Below are 20520 nucleotides of genomic sequence, written 5' to 3'. Positions count from 1 at the left end.
CTGTCATTCTGCCCCTGAACAGGCAGTTAACCCACTGTTCCTAGGCTGTTATTGAAAATAAGAATTTGTTCTTAACTGACTTGCCAAGTTAAATAAAGGTCAAATAAAAAAAAACTCTGTAAAATCTTCGAAATTGTTGTATTGCATTTATATTTGTGTTCAATATATTCAACCATCTAACAAGGGAACCTTAGCTCATTGATTGCCATTTCAAAAGTTTAGTTCACAATCTCACTGGATGATGATGAGGTATGAGACCAGAGTGTGTGAACTGTGAAATGCATCTACTTCAGTTCCCCTAAATGAGTGTGTGATGCTCATTCAGACAGTCCTAAAGAGGCACATTATGGTTAATCAGTACCTCTTGGGTTGAATCAGTATCTGGGCAAAGCAGAATATGATGAGCCTTTTCCCAGATACTGGTTCACTCTTGGGTGTGATGTGGCTGGGTCTCTCTTGTTATTTTGTTGATTATTAACTTGAGATAGTAGTGCCATAGCCCTCTTTAATGGGAATACCAACACTTTTTCATAAAATACTTTTTTAATATTTGGAAAAGTCACACTAATGTCTTATGTGAAATTAATGTGATCACACATGAAATAGAGTGTACCCATTCATTATAACGGTTTATTTGTCTAATAACCCACTCTGGTCGATGGCTGAAAATCTAGTAAAGAAGATCTGGGAACTAGTAATGTAAGTAACTACTGCCATCTACTGGTTGGAGAGGGAACATTGTAGAGAGAGCATTCACAGTAAGATTTTTGCAGATACCATTTCAGGTTTAAATTTTGGATAGGCTATATTTACAGCCAGCCTTTTATCATGCAAACGTATGAATAAGACGTGTTACTTTTAAGTAAAAGGCCATTTAGTGCTTTACCATTTAAATAAATAATTGTATACAAATTAAATATGCTATAGACTAGAGAGGGTATTTGTCTGCTTTGATACATCAATTTTAAGATTTCACTGCAGTCCTATTTGTTACTTTGTGGTAACAAGCCTTATATATATTGTGGTCAAATGATGTTAAATTTACTTTCAACTTTTATTTCCGTTAAGTTGAGCCTATTATTAGCCTGCCTGTCTCCCTGATGCCTTTTCAGCACCATGGACAAGAGCCATTAGGAGCGAGCGGTTCAGCTCTGCCAAGCCTTTTTCGCGGGCGTCACCCTAAAAACAACAGAGGGGCAACAGCCACCTCGTCTCCTTTAATAGGGGTGACTGAACACTCCAATACAAAGGGACATTAGAGGGAAAAGCGACCATCTCTTGCTTTGGGGATGCGCGTCAGGGGATCACGGTAGCCAATCTGATTGAGCACGTAGATGCTCGTAATTCACGACCCCCTTTGCTGTCTCGCGCAGTGTTCTTGCTGACTCAGTGCCTTACAGCAGTGCTCTCCTGTTCTCTCCACGCATCGACCAGAAACTGCGACGCAGGCTCCCTCCAGTAGCCTAGCCCACTTCTTTCACCACCAACGCCGCACAAACTGACAGACATGGCTAAAACAGCAATTGGTAAGCTAACGGTTTACCGTTATTTGTCTGTGTTTTTGGGACGGGTTGATAGCCGTGGTGGTTTTGGTGGTTTTGCTTGACTGTGTGTGAGGATGCTGCCGGAGTGAGATAACAGCGGCGACACCTTGGCACAAAAGACTGCCAAGCATTGAATAAGGGGAGCGGTCAAAGTCTGTCGCATGTCAAACAATATTCTTGTTTTCTACTTGTGAGTGGTGCAATCATCTTGCTTTTGTCTTCCTTGAGCCTGAACTGCATTCATTCGTTTTTGTTTTATTCCTATATCAACAGGGTTGGATGATGATAGTGGGCTACACTTTATGATTAAATAGCCTAGCCCAATAATTTTGAATTATATATAGATTCAATCTCCAATGTTACAGTGTGCATAAAGCGAATAAATAGCCTAGATTGAAGAAATCCAATGGCACATTAGCGATAGGTTATTCGAACGCCATAGGGAATCCATGGATGGATGTTGGATGCCGCACCTGCCGCTCTAGCCCCCGATACATGCTCATACAGCAACATAATGCAGACAGACCGACCGCACCCAATATCCCGGTCTCTCTCCCTCTCATCATGAGCGCAGAGCAGCTCTTCAAGGTTCTAAATTAATCTAACCCGTTACAAATCCTATTATAGAGACTGGACTAGCGTGTATTAGAATGTTATGCTCAATCCATTTGAATGATGAGAGGAATTGTTGAGAATAAATTCATCTTTGTTCGTGCACTTTATATCCAAGCTAAAGCTGTTAGGTGAAGAATTACGAATTGCAATGAAAATGAATGGAAGGAGGTTGAAATGTGGCATCATATTCCAGCAATTTCATGCCTGGTCCTGATATCATTTTTATTGCATGGGCTGGGCCTGATTTGCTTACACAGTATGTGCATCTATTACATTGCTGCGTCAGTCACAATAAATGTTTAAAGACATGTTCGAGTTTAAAGTGTAAAAGCCTATCCAAGATTCGGTAATGCGTAATAGAGCACATTCGTGCGCATTTAGGGCCCTTTTGAGTGAGGCCCGTCTCTATGGTCTGTGATGCGCCGGCAGACAGACAGCAATAAATGGAAGTGTGTCAGGTCCTGAAGTCTGTCTGCATCAGCAGCGGGCTTGTTCATCATGACCCGGCCTGGCCGCATCGCTGTTATGTTTTTATTTATTATTGAGTTGTAGACCTACACAGGGCGAGTGGGTCTGGCCAAACACCCCCGGGTACATCATCGTCATAGACGTTGTCAGTGGGTGCAAGGGCAGGTAGGTCGGCAGGCAGGATCAGCTGTGGGTTGGTTGTGTACCAAATAAATAACAATGACTGGAATAGAAATGGACATTCATATGAGAATATGTACAGTCTGAGATCAATGCACTTTTTGCAAGGGGGCAAGCAAACAGACAGGCAGGAAGACAGACAGACAGACAGGACAGATTGACAGGAAGACAGATTGACAGGAAGACAGATTGACAGGAAGACAGATAGGCAGGAAGACAGATTGACATGCAGGCAGACAGGAAGACAGATAGACATGCAGGAAGGCAGACAGACAGGCAGGATATTTGAGAGATGTGGCATACACAGCCTTCTCCCAATTGCATATTGCTGCAGGCCTATTGACCACAAGCCAAAATGCATGTTCTCAGCCCACTTGGCTTCTGATTTGTCTATTGACATCAAACATGCTTCCATTAACATACAGATCCTCAGATCTGTTAACATAACACATCCATTAACACACAGATCCTCAGATCTGTTAACATAACACATCCATTAACACACAGATCCTCAGATCTGTTAACATAACACAGCCATTAACATAACAGATCCTCATTCATTTATAATATATATTATAGGGATTTAATACATTTTCTCAGATCCTGATTATTAGGTTGTATGTGTAGGGTACAGCCTACGGTCTGATCTCTCAGGCAAGCCCATTAGTTAGGTGTGGCCACCAGATTTCTCCTCTTCAGTCTTTGTGTTCAGGGGCCAAAGCTTTCTGGGAGAATGGCGCCACCCAGAGTTTGTCATGCACAGCCTCTGCAGTGTCACTGAGTGCATCCCTGAACCAGTTCTGCCAGACTCATTCTTGTGCCTGTTGTTGCCATAGAGCTGTATTCATCACTTCTCAAGACCAATCGATAGTTGGAGAAGAAAATGTATACGACTGAAGCAAAAGATGAAATCCAATATCCCAGCCAGAGAGGAGAGGCTATTGTTAGGAACCTGATGAATGCACCTTAGTTAAACTAGTCATTATACCTTAACATATGTCCAGGTCTATGACAGAACACCAAAAGGGAACATTAGTCTTTGGGTGTGGTATGAAACATAGAAACCGTTTGGGATTAGGCGTGTAAGGCCTCTTGTCTGCATTTCAGTGTTCAACAATGCATACTAATGTCTGAAACCTCCCTTGTTGGTAATATTCTCCACCTACCATCCCACTCAGTAGCCCATTTTCACTCTAACCCCTCATGAATGCTGTAATTACACTACTGATTATATTGTAGAGTAAAGGCTGGGTTGTAAACTAACTGAGGAGCTTTATCCACACACACACACACACACACACACACACACACACAGACACTCATGCACACACACACAGACACTCATGCAAATGGACACACACTCATGCACACACACACACACAGACACACGCACACACACACACACACACACACACAGTGCACTCAGGCTGCTGTTTGGGCTTATTGGGCTCTGGAAACCTGTAAGGCCCCAGTATTGACGGAAACAACAGGACAGTATTGCGTTGGGGTGGAGGGACAGGGAACAACAGGACAGTATTGGGTTTGGGTTGGAGGGACAGGGGACAACAGGACAGTATTGGGTTGCGGTGGAGGGACAGGGGACAACAGGACAGTATTGAGTTGGGGTGGAGGGAGGGACAGGGGACAACAGGACAGTATTGCGTTGGGGTGGAGGGACAGGGGAGGGACAGGGGACAACAGGACAGTATTGGGTTGGGGTGGAGGGACAGGGGACAACAGGACAGTATTGCGTTGGGGTGGAGGGAGGGACAGGGGACAACAGGACAGTATTGAGTTGGGGTGGAGGGAGGGACAGGGGACAACAGGACAGTATTGAGTTGGGGTGGAGGGACAGGGGACAACAGGACAGTATTGGGTTGGGGGTGGAGGGACAGGGGACAACAGGACAGTATTGAGTTGGGGTGGAGGGAGGGACAGGGGACAACAGGACAGTATTGGGTTGGGGTGGAGGGACAGGGGACAACAGGACAGTATTGGGTTGGGGGTGGAGGGAGGGACAGGGGACAACAGGACAGTATTGAGTTGGGGTGGAGGGAGGGACAGGGGACAACAGGACAGTATTGAGTTGGGGTGGAGGGAGGGACAGGGGACAACAGGACAGTATTGAGGGACAGGGGACAACAGGACAGTATGGGGTGGGGTGGATGGAGGGACAGGGGACAACAGGACAGTATTGGGTTGCGGTGGAGGGACAGGGGACAACAGGACAGACACAACAGGACAGTATTGAGTTGGGGTGGAGGGAGGGACAGGGGACAACAGGACAGTATTGAGTTGGGGTGGAGGGAGGGACAGGGGACAACAGGACAGTATTGAGTTGGGGTGGAGGGACAGGGGACAACAGGACAGTATTGGGTTGGGGTGGAGGGACAGGGACAGGGGACAACAGGACAGTATTGAGTTGGGGTGGAGGGACAGGGGACAACAGGACAGTATTGAGTTGGGGTGGAGGGAGGGACAGGGGACAACAGGACAGTATTGAGTTGGGGTGGAGGGAGGGACAGGGGACAACAGGACAGTATTGAGTTGGGGTGGATGGAGGGACAGGGGACAACAGGACAGTATTGAGTTGGGGTGGATGGAGGGACAGGGGACAACAGGACAGTATTGAGTTGGGGTGGATGGAGGGACAGGGGACAACAGGACAGTATTGAGTTGGGGTGGAGGGAGGGACAGGGGACAACAGGACAGTATTGAGGGACAGGGGACAACAGGACAGTATTGGGGGTGGATGGAGGGACAGGGGACAACAGGACAGTATTGAGTTGGGGTGGATGGAGGGACAGGGGACAACAGGACAGTATTGAGTTGGGGTGGAGGGACAGGGGACAACAGGACAGTATTGAGTTGGGGTGGAGGGGGAGGGACAGGGGACAACAGGACAGTATTGAGTTGGGGTGGGATGGAGGGACAACAGGGGACAACAGGACAGTATTGCGTTGGGGTGGAGGGAGGACAGGGGACAACAGGACAGTATTGAGTTGGGGTGGATGGAGGGACAGGGGACAACAGGACAGTATTGAGTTGGGGTGGAGGGACAGGGGACAACAGGACAGTATTGGGTTGGAGGGAGGAGGGACAACAGGACAGGGGGGGGTGGACAACAGGACAGTATTGGGGACAAGTTGGGTTGGATTGGTTGGGGTGGAGGGACAGGGGACAACAGGACAGTATTGGGTTTGGGTTGGAGGGACAGGGGACAACAGGACAGTATTGAGTTGGGGTGGAGGGAGGGACAGGGAACAACAGGACAGTATTGGGTTGGGGTGGGAGGGACAGGGGACAACAGGACAGTATTGAGTTGGGGTGGGAGGGAGGGACAGGGGACAACAGGACAGTATTGGGTTTGGGGTGGAGGGACAGGGGACAACAGGACAGTATTGGGTTGGGTGGAGGGAGGGACAGGGGACAACAGGACAGTATTGGGTTTGGGGTGGAGGGAGGGACAGGGGACAACAGGACAGTATTGGGTTTGGGTGGAGGGAGGAGGGACAACAGGACAGTATTGGGGACAACAGGGGACAGGACATTGGGTTGGGGTGGAGGGAGGGACGGGGGACAACAGGACAGTATTGAGTTGGGGTGGAGGGACAGGGGACAACAGGACAGTATTGGGTTTGGGGTGGAGGGAGGGACAGGGGACAACAGGACAGTATTGAGTTGGGGTGGAGGGACAGGGGACAACAGGACAGTATTGAGTTGGGGTGGAGGGAGGGACAGGGGACAACAGGACAGTATTGAGTTGGGGTGGAGGGACAGGGGACAACAGGACAGTATTGAGTTGGGGTGGAGGGACAGGGGACAACAGGACAGTATTGAGTTGGGGTGGAGGGACAGGGGACAACAGGACAGTATTGGGTTGGGGTGGAGGGACAGGGGACAACAGGACAGTATTGAGTTGGGGTGGAGGGACAGGGGACAACAGGACAGTATTGAGTTGGGGTGGAGGGACAGGGGACAGGGTATTGACAACAGGACAGTATTGTGTTGGGGTGGAGGGACAGGGGACAACAGGACAGTATTGGGTTGGGGTGGGGACAACAGACAGCATTGGAGGGACAGGGGACAACAGGACAGTATTGGGTTGGGGTGGATGGAGGGAGGGACAGTACAGGGGACAACAGGACAGTATTGAGTTGGGGATGGACAGGGAGGGAGGGGGTGGAGGGAGGGGACAACAGGACAGTATTGAGTTGGGGTGGAGGGATGGACAGGGGACAACAGGACAGTATTGCGTTGGGGTGGAGGGACAGGGGACAACAGGACAGTATTGAGTTGGGGTGGAGGGAGGGACAGGGGACAACAGGACAGTATTGAGTTGGGGTGGAGGGAGGGACAGGGGACAACAGGACAGTATTGCGTTGGGGTGGAGGGACAGGGGACAACAGGACAGTATTGAGTTGGGGTGGAGGGAGGGGACAGGGGGGGTGGACAGGACAGTATTGCGTTGGGGTGGAGGGAGGGACAGGGGACAACAGGACAGTATTGAGTTGGGGTGGAGGGAGGGACAGGGGACAACAGGACAGTATTGGGTTGGGGTGGAGGGACAGGGACAACAGGACAGGACAACAGGACAGTGCGTTGGGGTGGAGGGAGGGACAGGGGACAACAGGACAGTATTGGGGGGGAGGGAGGACAGGGGACAACAGGACAGTATTGAGTTGGGGTGGAGGGAGGGACAGGGGACAACAGGACAGTATTGAGTTGGGGTGGATGGGGAGGGACAGGGGACAACAGGACAGTATTGTGTTGGGGTGGAGGGACAGGGGACAACAGGACAGTATTGCGTTGGGGTGGAGGGACAGGGGACAACAGGACAGTATTGAGTTGGGGTGGAGGGAGGACAGGGGACAACAGGACAGTATTGAGTTGGGGTGGAGGGGGGAGGGACAGGGGACAACAGGACAGTATTGGGGGTGGAGGTGGAGGGGACAACAGGACAGTAGGGGACAACAGGACAGTATTGAGTTGGGGTGGATGGAGGGACAACAGGGGACAACAGGACAGTATTGAGTTGGGGTGGATGGAGGACAGACAGGGAGGGACAGGGACAACAGGACAGTATTGAGGGGTGGGGTGGGGGGGAGGGACAGGGGACAACAGGACAGTATTGAGTTGGGGTGGATGGAGGGACAACAGGACAGTATTGGGGGGTGGACAACAGGACAGTATTGAGTTGGGGTGGAGGGAGGACAGACAGGGGGGACAACAGGACAGTATTGGGTTGGGTGGAGGGACAGGGGGACAGTAGGAGGGACAGGGGACAACAGGACAGTATTGAGTTGGGGTGGAGGGAGGGACAGGGGACAACAGGACAGTATTGAGTTGGGGTGGATGGAGGGACAGGGGACAACAGGACAGTATTGAGTTGGGGTGGAGGTGGAGGACAGGGGGGGTGGAGGGACAGGACAACAGGACAGTATTGAGTTGGGGTGGAGGGACAACAGGACAGGTGACAACAGGACAGTATTGGGTTGGGTGGAGGGAGGGACAGGGGACAACAGGACAGTATTGAGTTGGGGTGGATGGGTTGGGGACAGGGGACAACAGGACAGTATTGAGTTGGGGTGGATGGAGGGACAGGGGACAACAGGACAGTATTGAGTTGGGGTGGAGGGAGGGACAGGGGACAACAGGACAGTATTGAGTTGGGGTGGATGGAGGGACAGGGGACAACAGGACAGTATTGAGTTGGGGTGGATGGAGGGACAGGGGACAACAGGACAGTATTGAGTTGGGGTGGAGGGAGGGACAGGGGACAACAGGACAGTATTGAGTTGGGGTGGAGGGAGGGACAGGGTGGAGGGAGGGACAGGGGACAACAGGACAGTATTGAGTTGGGGTGGAGGGAGGGACAGGGGACAACAGGACAGTATTGAGTTGGGGTGGATGGAGGGACAGGGGACAACAGGACAGTATTGAGTTGGGGTGGAGGGAGGGACAGGGGACAACAGGACAGTATTGGGTTGGGGTGGAGGGAGGGACAGGGGACAACAGGACAGTATTGAGTTGGGGTGGAGGGAGGGACAGGGGACAACAGGACAGTATTGAGTTGGGGTGGAGGGGGACAGGGGACAACAGGACAGTATTGAGTTGGGGTGGAGGGAGGGACAGGGGACAACAGGACAGTATTGAGTTGGGGTGGATGGAGGGACAGGGGACAACAGGACAGTATTGAGTTGGGGTGGAGGGATGGACAGGGGACAACAGGACAGTATTGGGTTGGGGTGGAGGGACAGGGGACAACAGGACAGTATTGCGTTGGGGTGGAGGGAGGGACAGGGGACAACAGGACAGTATTGGGTTGAACAGGACAGGTAAGGTGGAGGTGGACAACAGAGGGACAGGGGACAACAGGACAGTATTGAGGTTGGGGTGGATGGAGGGACAGGGAACAACAGGACAGTATTGAGTTGGGGTGGATGGACAGGGGACAACAGGACAGTATTGAGTTGGGGTGGATGGAGGGACAGGGGACAACAGGACAGTATTGAGTTGGGGACAGTGGAACAGGACAGTAGGGACAGGGACAGGGGACAACAGGACAGTATTGGGTTGCGGTGGAGGGACAGGGGACAACAGGACAGTATTGGGTTGGGGTGGACGGAGGGACAGGGGACAACAGGACAGTATTGCGTTGGGGTGGACGGAGGGACAGGGAACAACAGGACAGTATTGAGTTGGGGTGGAGGGACAGGGTACAACAGAACAGTATTGAGTTGGGGTGGAGGGACGGGGAACAACAGCACAGGACCGGAGGGGTTATTGATTATCTGTGGTCTCATGCTAAAGGATTACAGCAGGAAGCACGGTAACTGCCTCTGTTTCCGTGGTGAGGAGGAGATCTCCATGGGAATGGAAGAGGATGCTCAGTGTAAAACTTGCTGAAAAGATGACTAAATGATTTCTCTTCGTACAGTAGAATTGTGTGTTTTTAGTGCACCCTAATAGAATAACATGTTGTTTTGAATTGGGTCAAACCGTTGAACGAATGAATTTAATGTACATATCTTTTCCAGTATAAATCTGTTGACAACATTCCCTAAACACCAAAACACACAGCTGGCCAGGGCGAGAACAGGCTGACAGCTACCAGGCGCAGTTATCTTCTGACCTGCTCAATAAGCACTTAACCTGCATGATCTGCTCCACTGAACCACCAATTGTTCACATCACTGACATCACTGACAAGCTGAGTTGTCCTGAAGGGAAAATGGCTGCTGCCTGTGGTTCCCAGGCAGCAAAGGTCTGTTAGTGTGGTGTGTGTGAACCTACTCACACCACACACATGCATGCACTTGCGCGCACACACACACACACACAAACCACACACCACACACCACACACCATACACACACACACACACACACACACACACTTCCACCACCCACCAGTAGAGATGGTCTGGTCCGGTAATTACAAATTAAAATCCCCTCCACCGCTCCACTGAACGCAGCAGCCTCCATTTGCCTTCCCTGAGGACCCTCGATCACCTGTGGGAGTTAGCCAGCCCAAATCAGCCTCCTCTTCACATCCCCCTTTTCCCCTTTCTTTTTCTCCTCTATAGGAGGGCTTAACCCAGTCCCCCTTTTCTCCTCTATAGGAGGGCTTAACCCAGTCCCCCTTTTCTCCTCTATGTGAGGGCTTAACCCAGTCCCCCTTTTCTCCTCTATGTGAGGGCTTAACCCAGTCCCCCTTTTCTCCTCTATGGGAGGGGTTAACTCAGTCCCCATTTTCTCCTCTATGGGAGGGGTTAACCCAGTCCCCCTTTTCTCCTCTATGGGAGGGGTTAACCCAGTCCCCCTTTTCTCCTCCACATCTTCTGGAGTTGTTAACACACCTGTCATAGAGAGCTAACCCAGTCCTCCTCTCTACTCTCTGCTCTCTCCTCTAGGCTGAGAGCTGGCTGTTGTGGCAGACAGATAGAGACAGGGAGAGGAGAGGGGTAGTCTGGTGGTGCAGCACCACTGCTGTAGGTGCTAGAATACACTTCATTCGAACAGACAGAAAGACAGGGAGATGGTTTTGCGGGGTGTGCAACAGCAGAACGTCCATGGGCACGAGCTACACTTCTCTCCTCCATGTCGAACTGTACATCTTAGAGCTTTACTTTTCTCAGTGTTGACTCCCAGCCAGGGACATCAGTGTAGCACATTTCAGCCCTGCAGCCCACAGCGTGTGATCATATAAACTGGGTTCTACTTGGCACGTTGAGGTGCCCAGACGGTACACTGTGCCTTCAGACACTGTACTGTACACTATAAACAGCAGCCAGGAGAGGTAGAGGACATAGCCAGACTGTCTGTTGCAGTACAATATGATGGAGTAGATGTCTTCTTTCTGCCGGCTCCCTGATGGGATGCTACAGTAGGTTCACATCCCACTTTGGGTGCCAGTACAGCTCTGTAACATTCTAACCTGGAATCACTATTGATTCACTTAACAGTCATGATGGCACTGTTGGTCCCCTACCTTATGGAGGCGTAACGGCTCTCTTCTATCTCCTCCTCTGACGAAGAGGTGGAACAAGGATCGGACCAAAATGCAGCGTGATGATGATTAATGACATATTTTAAATGAAGGAAAAAACTATACATGCAGAAACTACAAAATAATGAAATGTGAAAACCGAAACAGCCCTATCTGGTGCAAACACAAAAACAGGAACAATCACCCACGACAACTCAAAGAATATGGCTGCCTAAATATGGTTCCCAATCAGAGACAACGATAATCACCTGACTCTGATTGAGAACCGCCTCAGGCAGCCATAGACTATGCTAGACACCCCACAAAAACCCCATGACAAAAACGCACCACAATAACCCATGTCACCCCCTGGCCTGACCAAATAAATGAAGACAAACATACATACTTCGACCAGGGCGTGACAAGAGGTACTTAGTAGCTCAGTTGGTAGAGCATGGCGCTTGTAACGCCAGGTTAGTGGGTTCGATTCCCGGGACCACCCATACGTAGAATGTATGCACACATGACTGTAAGTCGCTTTGGATAAAAGCGTCTGCTAAATGGCATATATTATTATTATTATTATTATTAAAAAAGCCGGGGAAGACAACTGCTTTCCAGAGTCTTTCTCTCAAGCAGTGATTACTGTAATCCATAAGAAAGGGAAAAACCCGCTAAAGTGCGCCTCCTACAAACACCTTAACACCGATTGTAAACTGGTCACCAAGATGCTATCTAAGAGACTGGAGTCATGTCTTCCCCTGTTGGTCAACCCAGATCAGACTGCCTCATAATTAATAGATTGTCCTCCAATAATCTCAGAAGGTTCTTTGATATAATTCACCTTGCTAACAAAAACAAAATACCTGGTGTCGCAGTCTCCCTCGACGCTGAAAAGGCCTTTGATAGGGATGAATGGCCATACCTCTTTGGCGTCTTGGAAAAGTTTGGTTTAGGTAATGTGTTTGTAAACTTGATAAAATCACTCTACAAATCTCCTAAAGCTAGGATTGCTACCAATGGGATTACTTCCTCCTCTTCCTCTCTCTATAGGGGGAACAGCCAAGATTGCCCAATTAGCCCCCACCTTTTTGCCCTCGCCATCAAACCGTTGGCTGAGGCTATTAGAACGTGCTCTGACATACATGGCTTTTAGGTGGGCCCCCATACCCATAAGTTATCACTTTTTGTGGATGACCTTATCTTATTTCTAACAAACCCAGAACATTCCTTCTCTCACTTACAGAACCTATTACAGTGTTATAGTTCTTTCTCTGGATATAAAGTCAATTTACCGTTGTCTGTCTTTGACCATCATACCAAAAACTACACGGTTTCTGGCAGGGGGTATGCGATACCATATCCTCAATTCATGGGGTTGCATTCCCTTTAGACCCGGAGGTATGTCTACTGGGTAACTTTACTAACACCAATCTTAGGCAAAGCCATACTATAAAGCTAACAGAAATATTGCTAGCGATTGCCAAGAAATGTATTTCCTTGAAATGGAAATCCGATTCCTCCCTGCCAGTTGCAATGTGGCTTTCGGAAGTTAATAGTTGTATCCCTTTGGAGAAAATCACTTACTGCTTGAGGAACAAGTTAGAGACATTTTACAGAATTTTATAGTTTTATGAACTATATGGAGAACCTCCCCCCACATCTCATTGATTGAATCTCTATATAATCCTTATATAATGTTTCACACGTAATGTATAATATGTAGCTTACGGCAGGTGACCATATGATCCAATGTCTCATTATTATTAGTTTTTATTTTACTCTTTATTATGACTTATTTATTGTATTTTTGTATATATAATTATTATTATTATTATTTTTTTGTAACTTGTCTGTTACTGTCACTTAGTTCTAATGTTGTCTAATATCTTCTCACTTTTGTTTTGAATGTTCTTAATAGGAAAATGCAAAAATAAAATATTTTTTATAAAGTAATGATGGCAGAACAATTCAATTTGGATTCTGGAACAGGCTAGTAGCTTTCAGCAACATCAGCCATAATCAGTATGCCTGCTGGTGCTGTCCCAACTGTTAAATGGCTGTTGGATGTTACCAGTGCTAGCGACAGACTCTGCTAGCTAAGTGAATAAATAATACGCTAAAATGAAATGCATAGCTGATGATGAATGAATCCTGTGGGGAGGTGGTCGACCGCTGTAGAGAATGCTGATGATGAATGAAGCCTGTGGGGAGGTGGTCGACCGCTGTGGGGAATGAATCCTGTGGGGAGGTGGTCGACCACTGTGGAGAATGAATCCTGTGGGGAGGTGGTCGACCACTGTGGAGAATGAATCCTGTGGGGAGGTGGTCGACCGCTGTGGGGAATGAATCCTGTGGGGAGGTGGTCGACCACTGTGGAGAATGAATCCTGTGGGGAGGTGGTCGACCGCTGTGGGGAATGAATCCTGTGGGGAGGTGGTCGACCGCTGTGGGGAATGAATCCTGTGGGGAGATGGTCGACCACTGTGGGGAATGAATCCTGTGGGGAGGTGGTCGACCGCTGTGGAGAATGAATCCGGTTGGGAGGTGGTCGACCACTGGGGGGAATGAATCCTGTGGGGAGGTGGTCGACCTCTGTGGAGAATGAATCCTGTGGGGAGGTGGTCGACCGCTGTAGAGAATGAATCCTGTTGGGAGGTGGTCAACCACTGTGGAGAATGAATCCTGTTGGGAGGTGGTCGACCACTGTGGGGAATGAATTCTGTGGGGAGGTGGTCGACCACTGTGGAGAATGAATCCTGTTGGGAGGTGGTCGACCACTGTGGAGAATGAATCCTGTTGGGAGGTGGTCGACCACTGTGGAGAATGAATCCTGTTGGGAGGTGGTCGACAACTGTGGAGAATGAATCCTGTTGGGAGGTGGTCGACCACTGTGGGGAATGAATCCTGTGGGGAGGTGGTCGACCACTGTGGAGAATGAATCCTGTTGGGAGGTGGTCGACAACTGTGGAGAATGAATCCTGTTGGGAGGTGGTCGACCACTGTGGAGAATGAATCCTGTTGGGAGGTGGTCGACCACTGTGGAGAATGAATCCTGTTGGGAGGTGGTCGACCACTGTGGAGAATGAATCCTGTGGGGAGGTGGTCGACCACTGTGGAGAATGAATCCTGTTGGGAGGTGGTCGACCACTGTGGAGAATGAATCCTGTTGGGAGGTGGTCGACCACTGTGGAGAATGAATCCTGTGGGGAGGTGGTCGACCACTGTGGAGAATGAATCCTGTGGGGAGGTGGTCGACCGCTTTTGGGAATGAATCCTTTGGGAGGTGGTCGACCACTGTGGAGAATGAATCCTGTGGGGAGGTGGTCGACCGCTTTTGGGAATGAATCCTTTTGGGAGGTGGTCGACCACTGTGGAGAATGAATCCTGTGGGGAGGTGGTCGACCACTGTGGAGAATGAAACCAATTTGGAGAATGAATCCGGTGGGGAGCAGGTCGACCGCTGTGGCGATCAGAGCATAGGAGGTCACACACACACACACACACACACACACACACACACACACACACACACACACACACACACACACACACACACACACACACACACACACACACATCCCACTTCCCTTCACAGTCTGCACAAACAAAGCCCAATGAAATGGGGCTTAGAAACCTCAAGCTGATTCTTCTCACCAGACTAGACCGCCTTTGATGATCATGCGTTCTTTTATTTTTAAGGATTTGCTGAATATTTATTTTCCTGAACATCTAAAGATGGCGATGCAATGTGATATGATAATTTATGAGGAGGAGAAAGTAGGATAACTGTCTGTCTGTCTGTCTGTGTGTGCGTGTGTGTGTGTTCTCCACAGCGTACAAAGAGAAGATGAAGGAGATGTCTGTCCTGTCTCTCCTCTGCTCCTGCCTGTACCCAGAGACACGCAAGAACCTGGTGGGAGAGTTCCAAGGTAAAACAGCAAAGGCAACCAAGAGGCAATTAAAAACAAAAGTGAAAGTTTGATTTGCGGTAATATTATCACTACAAAGGCAGGATTTAGAGTTTCCCTCTGTGGTTTCCCTCTGTCCATCCCCTTCTTCTAGTAGCAGGCATGGAGGTGAAGCCCATCAACAAGCGTGCCTCTGGCCAGGCCTTCGAGGTGATCCTGAAGCCCCCCTCTCCGGTGTCAGACGCAGCCCACTGCGTCACCTCGCCCCCTAAGAAGGATGTCTCTCTGGAGGACATCCAGAAGAAGCTGGAGGCCGCTGAGGACCGGAGGAGAGTGAGTCCACTTATGCTAACGGACAACTTAATTCCGTCACTGTATCAGCCTGAATCATGCTAGCATATGACACTTTGTCCTATCCTTCTTAGCCTATACGTTGGCTTGGCTTAGACTTTGACTGTTATACTTACTTACTTACTAAGCAATGATCATATTCATCAGGCAAAGGCACTACAACTAATTATTACCCTCTCGTTCCCACCTTGTATCTTGGATTATCCTGCATTCTACTCTATTCTGTTCTATTCTACTTTTCTCAATTATATTCTACTCTATTCTGTTCTATTCTACTTTTCTCAATTATATTCTACTCTATTCTGTTCTATTCTACTTTTCTCAATTATATTCTACTCTATTCTGTTCTATTCTACTTTTCTCAATTATATTCTACTCTATTCTGTTCTATTCTACTTTTCTCAATTATATTCTACTCTATTCTGTTCTATTCTACTTTTCTCAATTATATTCTACTCTATTCTGTTCTATTCTACTTTTCTCAATTATATTCTACTCTATTCTGTTCTATTCTACTTTTCTCAATTATATTCTACTCTATTCTGTTCTATTCTACTTTTCTCAATTATATTCTACTCTATTCTGTTCTATTCTACTTTTCTCAATTATATTCTACTCTATTCTGTTCTATTCTACTTTTCTCAATTATATTCTACTCTATTCTGTTCTATTCTACTTTTCTCAATTATATTCTACTCTATTCTGTTCTATTCTACTTTTCTCAATTATATTCTACTCTATTCTGTTCTATTCTACTTTTCTCAATTATATTCTACTCTATTCTGTTCTATTCTACTTTTCTCAATTATATTCTACTCTATTCTGTTCTATCACCGCTTCAGTCCCAGGAGGCCCAGGTTCTCAGGGCCCTGGCAGAAAAGCGGGAGCACGAGAGAGACGTGGTGATGAAGGCCATGGAGGAGAACAGCAACTTCAGCAAGATGGCAGAGGAGAAGCTGACCATGAAGATGGAGCAGATCAAGGAGAACCGCCAGGCCTACCTGGCCTCCATCATGGAGCGCCTGCAGGAGAAGGTGAGAATAGAGTTTGGTGGGAAAGATGGTAGGTGGAGACAGCAAGACCAGGGGAGTGGACAAGGGTTTGATATTTGTCGGTAGGTGCTTCGAGCATCATTCACGGATGAAACACTGGCCATTGTAGTTGAATATGTCAGCTGAAAGGGAAGCGTAAATTGACAGACTTGAACCAGAGAGTCTCAGGGCCGGGGTCAGTATTGATATGTGTCCAACATGGCAGCGTCTCTCTCTGTGTTGTCCTCAGGAGAGGCATGCCCAGGTGGTGCGCAGGAACAAAGAGCTGAGGGAAGAGCTGACAGCGTGAGCAGGCGAGGGGCGCCACAAACCATCGTACCCCCCTACAGCCACCCTCCTGTACCCTGTACTCCTCCGCCCCCTCCCAAGGGACTCCCCTGACAACCCCACTTCTACAGCACCCCCAGCGTCAGAAGACCCCCCCCCAGAGTGAGGAGGAGGACCCACCGGCACCCCACACCAACAGCATTAGCAAATGGGGGGATTGCAAAAAAAATGACCAAAATGTCACCCACTCCTCCCTAATAAATAATGTTTTTGCTCGATTTCAAATGCTGAAAAAAAAAAGATGAAAAGCCAACCAAGTTATAGTGGGTATTGTTTTTTGTAAATACTTATTTTTTTGTTATATACAGTAGGATAGTACAGCAGAAGTATTGCAGTGTGCCATTTTAGCATTTTCTCTATCTATGGATGTACTTTTATTTATTTATTTTTCTCAAACAAAAATCGTTTGCAGTTTCTCTCGTACTATAAGGCTTCTGTGTTGTTGTTCGCCAGCTAGCCGACGTGCGTTTTCTGACCATGTCTGTTTCTGTGTCAGTCAGTTAGTCAGTCAGTCAGTCAGTCAGTCAGTCAGTCAGTCAGTCAGTCAGTCAGTCAGTCAGTCAGTGTGGGGATGATGATAATACAGGCTGCTCATTGACTTCCAGGAGAGAGACTAGCTAGACATTAGGAGAATACTACAGCTTTTATGAGCCGATTCTCTCCTGTCTGTCTCTCTGATCTCCCACTCTCTTGCATAGAGTAGTTCATTCACACACATGCAAGCGCACACACATGCACATACACAGACTGAGGAATTTGGCAAACATGACATGTCGTTTAAGAGGAGCTTGCTAAATTCTGTCAGTTGGACATCGCAGAAGTCACATGACATCCTTTGTTCATACCGTGATGTCACAGAGGGGTGTTATGGTCCTTTCTCGTTCCCAAGACCCCCTTGCGTCATCTGTCAATCACTCTCTCAGCATGTACTGTATGTACCATCTTAGACGTATAGATAATGTAATCGTGCCTAGAATGCTACTAGCTCATATAGCGGTTAACGCTTAAGCAATGGTAGATCACTAAGTAACATCCATGTCCTTAAATAGGCTAATGGGCCCTCTCAGCTCTTTCATGTTGTGCCACAGAGGAACCAAGCCAAATGCTACTTACGGAGGTTTCACTCTCTATGGAGAATCATAGTTTGACTCTCTCACTATTGAGAATGAGTCATTGTACCGTCGTCTCTTAACTGTGTACGGCAAACTATGGCACAGGAGAACAAGTAGGCAACATTAAGACGTAAGAAAACAACCAACACACAGACATATAATAACATCTAGAAGATCCTGACATGACAATGGAAGACAAAGGGTGCATGTTTCAGTAAGGGTGTGTGAGAGAGTGTGTATGTTTCAGTAAGGGTGTGTGAGAGAGTGTGTATGTTTCAGTAAGGGTGTGTGAGAGAGTGTGTATGTTTCAGTAGGGGTGGGTGGATGTGTGTGAGAGAGTGTGTATGTTTCAGTAAGGGTGTGTGAGAGAGTGTGTATGTTTCAGTAAGGGTGTGTGAGAGAGTGTGTATGTTTCAGTAAGGGTGTGTGAGAGAGTGTGTATGTTTCAGTAGGGGTGGGTGGATGTGTGTGAGAGAGTGTGTATGTTTCAGTAAGGGTGTGTGAGAGAGTGTGTATGTTTCAGTAAGGGTGTGTGAGAGTGTGTATGTTTCAGTAGGGGTGTGTGAGAGAGTGTGTATTTTTCAGTAAGGGTGTGTGAGAAAGCGTGTATGTTTCAGTAAGGGTGTGTGAGAGAGTGTGCATGTTTCAGTAGGGGTGGGTGGATGTGTGTGAGAGAGTGTGCGTGTTTCAGTAGGGGTGGGTGGATGTGTGTGAGAGAGTGTGCATGTTTCAGTAAGGGTGTGTGAGAGTGTGTATGTTTCAGTAAGGGTGTGTGAGAGTGTGTATGTTTCAGTAAGGGTGTGTGAGAGAGTGTGCATGTTTCAGTAGGGGTGGGTGGATGTGTGTTGAGAGAGTGTGTGTGTTTCAGTCGGGGTGGGTGGATGTGTGTGAGAGAGTGTGTGTGTTTCAGTAGGGGTGGGTGGATGTGTGTGAGAGAGTGCATGTTTCAGTAAGGGTGTGTGAGAGAGTGTGTATGTTTCAGTCGGGGTGGGTGGATGTGTGTGAGAGAGTGTGTGTGTTTCAGTAGGGGTGGGTGGATGTATGTGAGAGAGTGTGTATGTTTCAGTAAGGGTGTGTGAGAGAGTGTGTATGTTTCAGTAGGGGTGGGTGGATGTGTGTGAGAGAGTGCATGTTTCAGTAAGGGTGTGTGAGAGAGTGTGTATGTTTCAGTAGGGGTGGGTGGATGTGTGTGAGAGAGTTTGCATGTTTCAGTAGGGGTGGGTGGATGTGTGTGAGAGAGTTTGCATGTTTCAGTAGGGGTGGGTGGATGTGTGTGAGAGAGTTTGCATGTTTCAGTAGGGGTGGGTGGATGTGTGTGAGAGAGTGTGCATGTTTCAGTAGGGGTGGGTGGATGTGTGTGCGCCTGTGCTGTTTCTCTGGTTTAGAGCTTAATTATACCAGCCAGGAGGTTGGATCTGTATATCCAACCGTCCGTCACATACTAATGACATCACAGCGTCCTGTCTGCGACATCGCAACATCCTGTCTGTGACATCACACCGTCCTGTCTGCGACACCACAGGGTCCTGTCTTGGACATCACAGGGTCCTGTCTGCGACATCACACCGTCCTGTCTGCGACACCACAGGGTCCTGTCTTGGACATCACAGGGTCCTGTCTGCGACTTCACAGCCTCCTGTCTGTGACATCACAGCGTCCTGTCTGCGACACCACAGCCTCCTGTCTGTGACATCACAGCGTCCTGTCTGCGACACCACAGCCTCCTGTCTGTGACATCACAGCGTCCTGTCTGCGACACCACAGGGTCCTGTCTGTGACATCACAGCGTCCTGTCAGTGGTGATGAACCTGGCTGTCTCTCTCTCTTCCTGTTTGTGTGTTTTCCCCCTCCACATATATCTTTGTGAGCAAGCTGTGGTAATTAAAGGTTTGGGGTTCTGTGAATGATATTGGCTTTGTTTGTTCTTATTTGTTTTTGTTTTATTGCCTTTGAATATGACAAAAATAATTCAAAGGACCAATGAAAAGAAATATTTATATCTGTATTATCCTAGAATGTTTATTTCTGTCTTTGAATTAGTTTTGAGAAATTAAACAAAATATGGAAGAGACAAAGGAGAATAGGTGGTCTCCCACAGTTGTAGAGTCACATATGACCAGCAGGTGGGGACAAAAGATCACAGTTGGCAGTGCTGTAACACTGTCGTACAAGGCAAGTTACAGACTCCTCTTTGAATCTGCGTATTTCTCCAAAGCTCAGTTGTCCAGTTGACTGCACAACACTACCAGGACCTAGAATCCATGGAGACACTCAAGTTTTTTAATCATATATCTCTTGACACATTCATGAAAATAGTCAAGGCCTCTAAACCTGCATACTGGACCCTATTCCAACTAAACTACTGAAAGAGCTGCTTCCTGTGCTTGGCCCTCCTATGTTGAACATAATAAACGGCTCTCTATCCACTGGATGTGTACCAAACTCACTAAAAGTGGCAGTAATAAAGCCT

At 48.2% G+C, this 20520-nt stretch overlaps 1 protein-coding gene across 2 annotated transcripts; it reads left to right on the top strand.

The window, feature by feature from the left end:
- Positions 1-1155: 1155 nt before the first annotated feature.
- Positions 1156-19957, top strand: LOC118374701 (stathmin-2-like). Of its 2 annotated transcripts, none has more exons than XM_052469675.1 (5): positions 1156-1526; positions 15134-15229; positions 15366-15541; positions 16402-16593; positions 16841-19957. In XM_052469675.1, exons 1-5 carry the CDS (start codon positions 1508-1510, stop codon positions 16898-16900), a joined length of 543 nt encoding a protein of 180 aa, XP_052325635.1. In that variant the 5' UTR covers positions 1156-1507; the 3' UTR covers positions 16901-19957. The 2 variants fall into 2 exon arrangements, with proteins under 2 accessions (XP_052325635.1, XP_052325634.1); XM_052469674.1 differs by having other exon boundaries at positions 1161-1526; positions 15363-15541.
- The last annotated feature ends 563 nt before the right edge of the window (positions 19958-20520 follow it).

This window comes from Oncorhynchus keta, chromosome 19, assembly GCF_023373465.1.
Source record: "Oncorhynchus keta strain PuntledgeMale-10-30-2019 chromosome 19, Oket_V2, whole genome shotgun sequence".
Taxonomy (NCBI): domain Eukaryota; kingdom Metazoa; phylum Chordata; class Actinopteri; order Salmoniformes; family Salmonidae; genus Oncorhynchus; species Oncorhynchus keta.
Note: the sequence above shows the minus strand (reverse complement) of the source record. Positions and strands in the feature narration are given on the sequence as shown.